Source organism: Salvia splendens, chromosome 10 (genome assembly GCF_004379255.2).
Source record: "Salvia splendens isolate huo1 chromosome 10, SspV2, whole genome shotgun sequence".
NCBI lineage: Eukaryota > Viridiplantae > Streptophyta > Magnoliopsida > Lamiales > Lamiaceae > Salvia > Salvia splendens.
The window spans coordinates 11,720,386-11,731,937 of record NC_056041.1 but is presented as its reverse complement, the minus strand read 5'-3'; the positions used below and the strand labels follow the sequence as shown (position 1 = coordinate 11,731,937).

General features: G+C 37.9%; 1 protein-coding gene across 2 annotated transcripts; it reads right to left on the bottom strand.

Annotated features, from left to right (window-relative positions):
* Window positions 1-659: 659 nt before the first annotated feature.
* On the bottom strand, window positions 660-11,327 carry LOC121752228 (probable serine/threonine protein kinase IREH1). Of its 2 annotated transcripts, none has more exons than XM_042147180.1 (17): window positions 10,367-11,327; window positions 8,255-8,325; window positions 7,961-8,140; window positions 6,516-7,880; window positions 4,885-5,057; window positions 4,559-4,805; window positions 4,335-4,427; window positions 4,108-4,248; window positions 3,928-4,020; window positions 3,254-3,458; window positions 2,600-2,685; window positions 2,282-2,370; window positions 1,845-1,896; window positions 1,705-1,761; window positions 1,446-1,619; window positions 1,286-1,366; window positions 660-967 (listed from the first exon to the last, which is right to left on the bottom strand). In XM_042147180.1, the coding sequence occupies exons 1-17, from the start codon at window positions 11,010-11,012 to the stop codon at window positions 884-886; spliced, it is 3,837 nt and encodes a 1,278-aa protein (XP_042003114.1). In that variant the 5' UTR covers window positions 11,013-11,327; the 3' UTR covers window positions 660-883. The 2 variants fall into 2 exon arrangements, with proteins under 2 accessions (XP_042003114.1, XP_042003115.1); XM_042147181.1 differs by having other exon boundaries at window positions 1,286-1,363.
* Window positions 11,328-11,552: the final 225 nt, after the last annotated feature.

The window sequence follows — 11,552 nt, the reverse complement described above, 5'->3', positions numbered from 1 at the left end:
TTGCATGAGTTGATTATTAGCCAGCCCAAGCTTATAGTGTATTGGATTTTAGTTTTCAGCAACACCAAATAATTTATGGTTTTGACAATAACTAGGAGTACATATATCTTCCTAGGAGAAAAGTAGTAGAAAGAATCATTTTCAATCCTTAAGTTCGATCATGCATATTTAATGATGGACGGATCTCCTTAATACAGTAGATAATTGGCGTTACCAAGTGCTAATTTTACCGTCTTAATTTTAACTTTAATGCTCCAAATTCTAATTTCACCGTGTTAGTGACTTCATAAATGTGCCATATTTTCGTTACAACACTAATAGTAATGAATTTAAATGGAAAATATACAAAATTTCCCAATATCAAAATAATATCCTAATGTGCAACACATGATATCCCCAACATGAATTCATATTTCAAAATTTTATTTTATTTGCTTGAAAAATTTATTAAGTACAATATTTTTCTGACTTGGGTTTAAATGCAGTAGTTGATTCGAATACATACATTGTTGTTTACAAACTGAAGTCTGCAACCTAGTTTTAAGTGACGAGAAATATTGCTACCAAAACTTCTATAATCCTTAAATTTCATTTTATCCAATCCAATTCTGATTATCATATTTCTTGAGGAACCAAAAACTCTATTTCCATTTCAACAGCAAGGCTAAAAAGATCAATTTTTTGGTGCAAAATCCAAAATTATTTTTCATCATTGGTACATTTACATTGTACATACAATTTTGTCAGCATTTTATATCATAAACAAGATCAATTGGCCGATTTAATCCAAAATATATTTACAAGGATCGGAAACTCGGAATCCACCCCCCTAAGAAATCATGTATGCAAGTGCATGGGGAGAGAGAGAGAGATGAGTTCATGGTTACGTACTGGAATTAGTAGGCGGGTCATCTTTCCAACCTTTGGTGAGCAAGTCGTAGTTGATGGACGCCAGCTGCGAAAGATTCTGCAGTCACCAAAAAAATGAAACCAAATGAGAAGCACATATAAAGTAAGCTGGCATTTGAGCATGAATAAGGTACTAGCTCTTTGCATTGCAGCAAGAACGAGATTCTTGAAGCGGGGATCCACATAAACCTCGTGAGAGCTGTTTGAATGTAAAACACTGCCATTTCATGCATGCAGCGTTGGGAGGAAATTTCTTGATGACGAAAGAAAGGGGGAAAATAGGGTTTTGACATATAAACTGATTAATATTGGGGAATGTTTTATGGTACCACATGCAATCTTAATAACTGGAGAAGAAACATATTTGTTGGACTACCTTAAATGAGAAATTGCTGAACGAGTAATTGATATCATTGCTCGAGTCAAATTCAGCGATTCCCTCGCATTCATCCCCCTGCTGTTGCCACCAAGTTGAGTTAAGATGATAGAAACATTGTACAAAAGAACTGTTCAAATTATTTAAACAATGTACGCACCACTTCTTCGTGCCTATTGCTTAGGCAACTGCTGCCCCCACTTAAGCTGCCATTATCACTGGAATCCTCAAAATCACTACCAGCATAAACATGCTCATCTGTAGTATTCCAGGAGTAGCGGCTAGTAAAATAACTAGTATCCGTTGCACCCTCTGATGCAGGAACAAAAGCAGCCTGGGAGAGAGCACAAGAAGTTTAGTCATCACTGCTTTATGCAGAATGGACCAACACAGTGGTCATTTACATATAAAATCAATACCTTTTGCCTAGCAAGCGTATCCCAGTTAATATCTCTGAAAAATGGATGCTCCTTGACCTGCGCAATGCAAATTTTTTTTATCAGATGGATGGTAGAAAATGGAAGAAATTGAAAGCGGCCATTTCATGACATGTTACTACCTCTGAAGCTCCTACAGCGCCAAGTCTTTGATTAGGATCTTCAGTTAATAACCTGCCAGTGGATGCCAAGATGAATAAAATAAACAGCTAAAAGAATTTGTAGACGTAACCTACACATTGACCAATCTGTTGGGCATGTGGTCATAATGAGATTTGAATTGACAAAAAGAGCATGTATGCAGTGCAGTAACTAGACCATGCAGAAGATTTTATGAATAAAACCCACACATACAGAAGATTTTATGAATAAAAACCCACACATACAGTGTACATAAGCATGGTTTAAAAAAACTGTGATTACTAGAATGATTTAGAGTCTTTAAAATAAGAAATAACAAAGAAGAGCAACTTAATAGGAAGAAACTACAAGAGCACAACTGCTTTGGGCAAGGTATAGATACCTTCCTTGCATCAGAAACAGATAATAATTTTCTTACCGATCAATCAAATCAAATGCCTCATAGCTCAATTCATCAGGACCCACAGGCCAAGGGATATTCCGATTCAGAATGTTGTCGAATATTTTCTACAAGGAACGTTGAAAAAATAACAAACATAATTTGAGGACCCTTTATGAGAATGAGTAATAAAGCAAAAATAAATAGTCAGTTAAGTTGATCTACAAAATCCTCAGATAGTCAGAATTATCTATATAGAAATCTCAGTCTCAGCCATACCAAAATAGAAGAATATCTATGAGTGGAGATAAAGCTATAATGGAAAGGATAGGATAAAGTTTAGAACAGTATAATAACCTGAGGATGCTCCGCATTGAAAGGAGGGATGCCAACAATCAACTCAAATAAGATAACACCCACAGACCACCAATCAGCAGTAAATCCTGAGGAAAGGTGCACATAAACAATATAGTTATGCATTTTAGATCGAAAAGAACGTTATAGACCGAATATACATGAGTATATTTCACTTAGAAAAACAAAATCTTAAATAGCAAAGGGAAAAAAGATGCTAGAACTCATTGGTTCACAATGTATATAATCTCAAACAAGTAGAGTAATGATGACCAGACTGCAGAATCATGCACTCAACTCCTGGTCCCTAGTGGAAAAGTCTTATTTCACAGATAACAACTGAAGTAAATTAATTCTAAAGTACAACACATCGGCAAGCTTTGTTCCTACAGAAAGCAAGCAATGCCAAACTCTCACTCTTTTTTTTTCTCTCTCCAAAATTTTAACCAGATGCAAGCAGTAAAAGACAATGAGCAAGAACTATAATGGCGAAGGTTTTCTGGTTCAATTTTGTTGGTTCTCAGCTTATCCTGCTTAATTTTGGGAGATTGATAAAATTATGGCATCCTTTAACAAATGATATTACCATTATAAACGGTGTGGCAATTCTACCAAACTTAAATTAAACCAAAAAGAAATAGAAGAAGCTGCACCAACCATGCCCAGTTCCAAGAAGGATCTCAGGTGCTAAGTAATCAGGAGTACCCACAGCAGACCGTTTCTTACGCCTTTCTTGCTGATGTTCTGAGGCAGAAAACGGTTGCTCGTCTTCTTCCATTAAAGATGTTCCACTGACGGCCGGACCCGACAAATCATCAGTGCTGTTGATAAGACCAACTTTCGATAGCCCAAAGTCTGTTAACTGTTCAAATTTACAGCAAGAGTTTTTGCACCTCAGAATGCAAGAATCATGAACGTCCTTCACATATAAAGACATGATACAAGTTTCGTGTGCTCAGTTGTCAGTAGTCACACAAAAATATCCTGGGAGAACTTCTATGTTCAGTGTTTTTTTAAAAGCATAAATGATATTTGCTCATGAGCTATTAGCAATTACAGCTTGTTTTCTAAAAAACAACAACACAAGCAACCTACATACTATAAAATTTGAAAATCTGTTCACCAACAATGTTCAAATACAGTATACTTGTGTCCGTGGAACAGGGGTGAAATACAAGTTGCACAATCGAATGAAAGCCCACTAATGGAATCATAAACCGACAGGCAAACCAATAAAAGCACAATCTAGGGTGGCAAATAAACAAGAAATTTATGAGGATTTAACATAAAAGGCATAAAAAGAGCTATGCCGAGAAACCAAGAGAAAGAACCTTTATATGGCCATCATGTGCAATTAACAAATTATCTGGCTTCAGATCACGGTGAACCACACGTAGAGAATGCAGATACTCCAAAGCAAGCACCTATTCATCATTACAGGTGATGCAGGTTTTTAGTTACCAAAGTATAAGGTGGCAGATAGGTTGAAGAGCCCACAAAATGAAACTTACAACTTCGGCAATATATATGCGAGCAACATCTTCATCTAAGCAGCCTAGATTTCTCAACATAGAATAAAGATCTCCGCCATTCAAGTACTCCATTACAAGATACAGATTATCACGACAAGTGAATGAATAGAAGAAGCGGACCTAAGTTATCAGATATAATATAAAATGAGACAGATGATCTTAACACATAACTAGAGCCAAAGCATGATAATCCATAAAAGGCTCACCACAAAAGGATTGCGCACAGATATTAATATATCACGTTCTGCTAAAATACTCTCCACTGCATTCTTGCGAATCATATCTGCTTTCTTGAGAACCTGAGGATAGATGAATTAGGAAAGCTATTCTGTAAACTCAATATGTGTCTTTACTTCATTTCTCAGCTGCATTATCAAAAGATCAGAGATGCTCTGGTATTATACCCTATGTTTAGAAGTTCACCACATACCTTTATTGCGAACAGATCTCCCGTTGTTCTCTTTTTTGCCAAGAATACCCGACCAAAAGCACCACGACTGATTGGTTTTATGATCTCAAAGTCATCAATTGAGGTACGGTCTTTGGAAGAATGTACAGGGCTACTTCGTAGACTACGTAAAACATCATCTTCCAAAGGAGCATCTTCATCAATCACAGTGCTTGTTATATCAACTTTGTCATCATCAACTAGTTCACACAGCTGTAGATACTTCTCCCTGGGTGATTTAACAAACTATCAGCATGATTACTCCATAACTAATCTACAACAATGTTCAAGGAAGATCTTTAACTCACCTGATTAATTTCTCAATACGAGCTCCAAAGGTCTCTACAGTTAGAGAGTCAAATTTCCTACGTTCTGTGACAACTTTCAAGTCTTCAAGACAAGAAAGAAGGTACTGCAAAGAGCGATCATCATCCAGAGGGGTATTTGCTACACATTTAGCAATATCAGCAAGTTCATTCATCTGCATTGACCAAAAGCAATGTTATGGATGGCGTATGGCGGCTTACGGCGGTAAGCCAAAAAACCGCCACAGGGATATGGTGTAGCGGTATGGCGGGATATGGCGGTCGATAAATTATTTAATAAAATATTAGTAATATATGTATAGATAAATTCAAAAAATTAAAAATAATAAAAAATGTAAATATCAACTACTAAAACAGTTAATAAAGCATAAAGTCATAAGCAATTATATATTATGCCTACAATAATAAGTCTTAGTTCAACCATTAAAATATAAAGTCATCATCATAATATATATAAAATCTAAATTAAAACCATCCTCAATCAGCATCCTCCCCAACATCATTATGTAGAAATATGACAGGCGACGGGGAGCGCTGACTGGGGGGGGGGGGCACTGACCGGCGACAAGGGGGCAGCGTCGTTTGGTGTAGCTAGGGTTTTTTTGGAGGTTGGCGCAGCTACGGTTTATTTGGGAGAGAATCTGATTCTAAGAACAAAAACCCTAGTTTTTTTATTAATTGGGCCGGGTTTGAGGGTAAAATAAATTTGGGACGTCTTATTTGCTAATTGGGCTGAGGATTGGGGGCAGCCCAATCAAAACTGACGCCATACCAGCCATGGCGCCTCATTCGTGGCGGCAAATGGCAGTCGCCATTAAAAAGTTTCTTGGCAGCGTATCGCTATGGCGTTTTTCTTGAAACCCACCATGCAATGGCGCCACGGCTGCGCCATAGCCGATATTTAATAACATTGACCAAAAGTCGATATTATTTTTGATAGATATGGTTGGAAAAAGTGTCAACAATCATTTAAAAAAGAATAGAAAACTAAATTTACAATTATGTTACGAAATCATAGTGAATAGGACCTGTATGCTATAGTACTTATTGCATTAAAGCTGATTTCTGTTACAGCATATTTTATTAGACAGCCAAGGTCTATTAGACTTAAAGATTGCTTACATAAAATTGAAGGATCACAATTAAAACTTCACCAAGTTTTAAGTGGAAGAGAGAACGAGAGAGAAGGAATACAAAAGGAATAATCTACTCATTGGCATGCCAAGGCATGAAGTCCAGTTGAATGGAAAAGCATGCCCGACCCTTATACAATGCGTACCATGATGCATTCTCTAATGGCATGCAACACAAATTGGATGCAGTGGACTGTCATATATATACAAGAATAACAAGAAACATACAGGATTCAGAATTTAAAATTGGATTTTAACAGGTAACTTCCCATTTGAAAGTAGATGTGAAGATCATTATGTTATAAAAAAATGAAACACAAATGAAGAATGTAGAAGAAGAATGATTGACACGGTAAGCTCAATAAGAAATTAAGATGCATCAGGTTCATATGAATCCATGAGGTGAACTAATTGTTCATGCTAAAAGGACATCTTAGAAAGAAGATGACAACAACAAACTATTGCAAGCCAGCAATATACCTGAGGAAGATCACCATGTTCAGAGAAAGCACCTTTTCCTGACAATAGCAAGTCAATTGGGCTCATACGCGGTGTCATTAGTGGCGACCTAGGAGTCATGCTGCCTGCTGATGATGTTGTCATTCCTTGATCAGACTTCGGACCAAATCGGGTTTTACATGACATGGAAGCCTTCATATCATCCGTTGTACTATTATCTGGTTCAGCAAAACAGTCTAGCATATCTTCAGAGCCCCTGCGGGACCAGTCACTATATTTAGGAGAAAGAAGCTCCAACTCTTCAGTCACACTAGAATTAGATACTTTAGCACCATCAGGGCTTCCAACACCATGTTGCACGTCCTTCACAGAAAAAGATTCCATCAGTTTCTCAAGAGTTTCAGCAATTCTAGTGAGGCGCTCATTGACTCTTAGACCCTTTTGATCACAACGGTCGGCAATGGCACATATTCTAGAGTGGTCTTCAACATGCAAAGTGGGAACCTCCTCTTCACAAATACGACAAATAATTGAACTCTCATCAGATACACTCGGCTGATCTCCCCAATACCCCCAGGAAGGTTTATGTTGGTGCTTAGGCATTGTAGATGAGGGATGTGCTTCTTTAGAAGGGGGAAGCTCAGGCACCTTGTCAGTAGCTAGCTCAGCATTACTGATTCCTCTACTGTTACCTAATGTTTTTGAAGCTTGCATGATACTGTCACTACTCTCCTCCTTTATAGAGGCAGATTCTTTTGGGCTTTTTCCAGAAGGAGAAGGAAATTTCTTCCAAGATGCCATCCTGTTTCTACTAGCAGCAGAATCCACATTCTTTGTGGATTCAGCAAGTGAAGGTTGTAAATTCCCTCGTACAGAATGGTCTTTCTTCCACTCTGATTGCTCTTGACTGTAAAACTTCCTTGTGGACGGAGCCTTCACAGCTTTTATATCTAACGGAAACTTTCCATCTTTCCCTGGACCTGGAGGAATATGTTTATCTGCCGGCTGAAGCGATTGACGAAGAGGGAATACATGATCATCCTCAGCCAACCCACTTTCTTTGTGAAATTGCAACAATCTAGTGCATCTAGTGAGAATAAAAAGCATTCGGGTATGAAGTTGCTTTAACGTGCCCATGGGAAGTTCCTGACGCCTGTCATCCAATTCTTGCACTATGCCTTCACATTGTAACCAAAATTCACCAGAAGAACTCATAGCACAAGTCCGAGCCAGAACCAGCAAGTCCTCTATGGTCTCCTGCCAATCGGGATGTGTTTCGGAATTCTTTTCTAGAATTCCTACCAGATCTGCTGCAAAAATATGCAGATCGGCATCCACTTCTTCCTTTGCTTTGTCAAATTTAGTTCTAATCATTGCCAAAACTTCCTGTTTTTTGAAAAGTATCCAGAAGTAAAATGATCAAGATGTTTTTTCTAGAGTAATTATTGCTTGTAAAGTATACTTACCTCCAAGTTATTTAGCCTTCGAGGCTTCCAAAATGGGTAAGGACGTACACCTTTAGAATTCAACTCATGAGAAAAACTCTTGATGTCGCCAGGAAACCTCTTCCTAGGAGCACTAGTAACACGAAGTATGGCTTGAAAACGTGGAGATTCAGATTCTTTTGGATTATCACAATCATATGTCTACATAAGGATTTAAAATTCAGCTTGTTTGCCGGTGCAGATGCAAATCTAAATTCAACAGGAAAATGTATAATTGGATGCTTTGTAACATCATAGAGAATACCCCTTTTTTACCTTCGTCTCAGGAGTACACGCATCTGAATTCCTGAGAGCTCCAGAATCATCCCACGATGAGCCAAATTGGCCTAAAATGAATAAGCCCAAGTGAAAAATGATGAAAGCAGACTTACAACATAAAGTAACACCTGTAAGAATGCCATAGATTCCCAACTTTTTTTTATAAGAATCATTATTAATACCATACATGCAACACGCATGAGTGTGTACAGATGAGCATGACAAATTGAAAAGAAAATTACTTGATGAGGAAAGGTAGTAATCTTTATAGATTGCCTAGCAAGGTGCCTAGTAATTTTCATAATTAATTGTTGGATCTCCAGCCACTGCAAGGTGCCTAGCAAGGTTACTAGGCTGTAGTGTGAAAAACTGAGCAACTACAGCATATCATTTCGATATATCCACTTTGAGACATAATAAGTCATGGCACAAGCATTAATTAGGAAGAGACATAAGTACCTTCTTCATATTACTATTTTGAATTTTTTTCAACAATTCTCCCTACATGTTCCTTGAATTCAAGCAGTTTATAATATGCCAATGATGTAAAGGTGTTTCTTAACTGATATTCATTAAGTCAATTTGGAAGGGAAGGTTTTTGCTACATTCATTGTTAAAAAGACCCCCCCTCCTAGAAAAAAGTTCTACAAACAATTTATTTTATTCTATACTCCTTGGTATGACTTTCCATGTTGCTTAAAGCATACTTTCTAAAATCACGATGCAAGATTTTCCTTATAGATTCATTCTACTATGTCCTCAAGATCTTACAAACTACAGATTAATTAGTCCATTAGAGTTGGTGACCTGTTAAGTATCCTCTCATTTTTTATATGTAATTATACCCTGAATGAGGGAGTGATCTGCTCGCATGATCCCATGATTTGATCAGCTATGGTATTTAAACAAACTAGGAGAGAACTATGCCTGTTAAATTTCGGTAAAGTAAGGATATAGTTTTCACATATTTTGTTTCTAAGTTTGTCTTAACTGACATGAAATTTGCTTTTATGAAACCAATGATCAATCTTGAGATTAAGAAAAATTGAATGGCTGAGATACTTTGGACAGCCAACCGGACATTCAAACAAATCAAACCAAAAGCCAATCTGAGCTCCTGCTCATTTATGTTTCAAGAAGAAATAGGGCAAAGTCCAGATATTCAATCAAAACCAGTCAAGTAGTCAAGAATTTTGAATTGAGTCCATTGTTTCCAATATAGAATTTTAAAGGGAATATAAAATGATTCATAGTTTTTCATGATTGAACTAAGTTCCAAATAGTGGATATCCACTCAAAACTAATTATCGACAATGTGCAGAACAAATTTAAAGTAAGACTTCTTGTTTATTTTGGATTATATATTAAGATATGATTTACTTAAATTCGCCCTTCTTTCTTTATATGTTATAAAGGTAGCCACATTTGATTCTAGATATGAATGCAAAGGGCCAGAGAGAGACCCGGGGACCCAATAAATCATTATCTTCAACACATAATGCAGGGAAATAGACATATTGGTAGCTAACCCCCACCAAGCTTAGATATCAATGCAGTGTTGTCTGATTTATTTTATTTTCAGTGTGATATAACATGTCTTCTAAAGTTGCTGGAGATACAATGCCAATGAAAGAATAGTGATTATTTTTGGCTCATACAGGAAAATAGATCAACACTATTTCCTCTATACATTTCCTAGTATATTAACTACAAAGTAGCCAGATCAATAATTGTTCCATACCAAAGTTAAGACATGCATACACTTGTGTGTGTAGCATCATATTATTGGCCAAAAAGTACTTTCATTTAGCAAGCATATTATGCAAGGTTTCTAGAACCCATTGCTATCACCAATAGGTGCTAAATAAGGAATGGAGACGGTTGAATCGTAGTACAAAATATCAATTCCAATTCACCCTCAGAAGCAGTTTTTTTAAACCAATTTTACCACATGTCCCTTAGATCAAATCATGCTTTTCTTTCTAATAATAACAAAGAAGCAAGTGAATCACAAGGAAACCATCTTCCATGATTCTATGTTCAACTAAGCAATTCTAAACCTCAAACTCAACATAGCTACACCTATACGACCAATGGAACTCAGCATACCAGTAGCTCCAGATGAAGATTCTGCATTTTGGAGGCGCGATCGCTCCTGCACCTGGAGCACGTGTGGGCTCTGGTCCCTCGACGCCCCACTCTCCGTCGACATGGTGTCCGAATTACTCCCATTATCTGCATTTTCAAGAAACGATTTCTCCTTCTTTTTCCTGCTATCACTGCCACCAATGCCGGCGCCAACCAACGGCCGCGATAAGTTACTGGCGCCCAAAGAGACGCCCTTCTCCCTAGTCCCGAAGTTGAAGAAACTCTCCTGCGGCAGCGGGCCTGATCGCGTCTTGATCTTGTTCAGCCCCAGCGACGAAGCCACAAGCGGCGACACCGACAGCGAGCTCGGACCGGAGGAGGGCGGCGGCGGCTCTGATTTCTTCAACTGCGAGGGAGACGAAGTGGCCATGCTCGAATTGGGAGACTCTTTGCCCTTCAACGAGTCCTTCTTCTTCAGAAGGCTTTTAGCTGCGCTTTTAGGCGTGGTGGCGGCGGAGGGGGAGGGGGATGGAGATTTGGTGTTCTTCTTATCGGATCGGATCGGGGAATTGGAGTTGGAGCCGAAAGATCGGGGGCTGTTGGATGATCCATCGGGGCTGGAAGTGTCGGATTTTTTGGAAGAGAAAAATCTGCCCTTGAACACCATTTTAGCAAGTTAGCGTGATTTCCGGTGATGGATGAATTTTAGGGGGATAGATTTGATTTATTTAGTGTTGAATGAAGAGGAGGAGAAAGCACGGAGGCTGGATATGGAATCCCCTTTTTTGGTGGTTTATTTAGTGAGAGAGAGAGTGTGGGTTTTGAACGGTTAGAGAGAGACAGGGATAGATTTGATTTGAGGTGACGAAATCACTGTATTCAATTCATCAATTCATGGTGACTGGATTTCGGATTTCAATGTATGGAGATGAACTGCAGCGACGACACTCGCAACCGTCACGGTCCATCGTCTTCTTGCCCAACTTTTTCTACTATATCGAAAATATCAATTTAACCAATTTTTCATTTTGACAGTATAGGGAGTATTTCTTTTTTACTCAATACCATCTCATTTGAGTTTATATTTACTTATGATATTGAATGATACCACTAAATTTGAGATGAATAATTATGTAGTAATAATTAGTCATGATTAATCCCTCCAATTAAAATAGTCTCACAATTTAGTCATAAATTATACTATCTT

Bases quoted from the DNA above. Each gene is read 5' to 3' on its own strand.
- LOC121752228 (XM_042147180.1), bottom strand. From the start codon at position 11,012: ATGGTGTTCAAGGGCAGATTTTTCTCTTCCAAAAAATCCGACACTTCC. The intron at 5,058-6,515 runs GTATATTGCTGG...TGGTCAATGCAG, and splicing joins AACATGGTGATCTTCCTCAG to ATGAATGAACTTGCTGATAT. The intron at 1,620-1,704 runs GTATTGATTTTA...GCTCTCTCCCAG, and splicing joins ATACGCTTGCTAGGCAAAAG to GCTGCTTTTGTTCCTGCATC.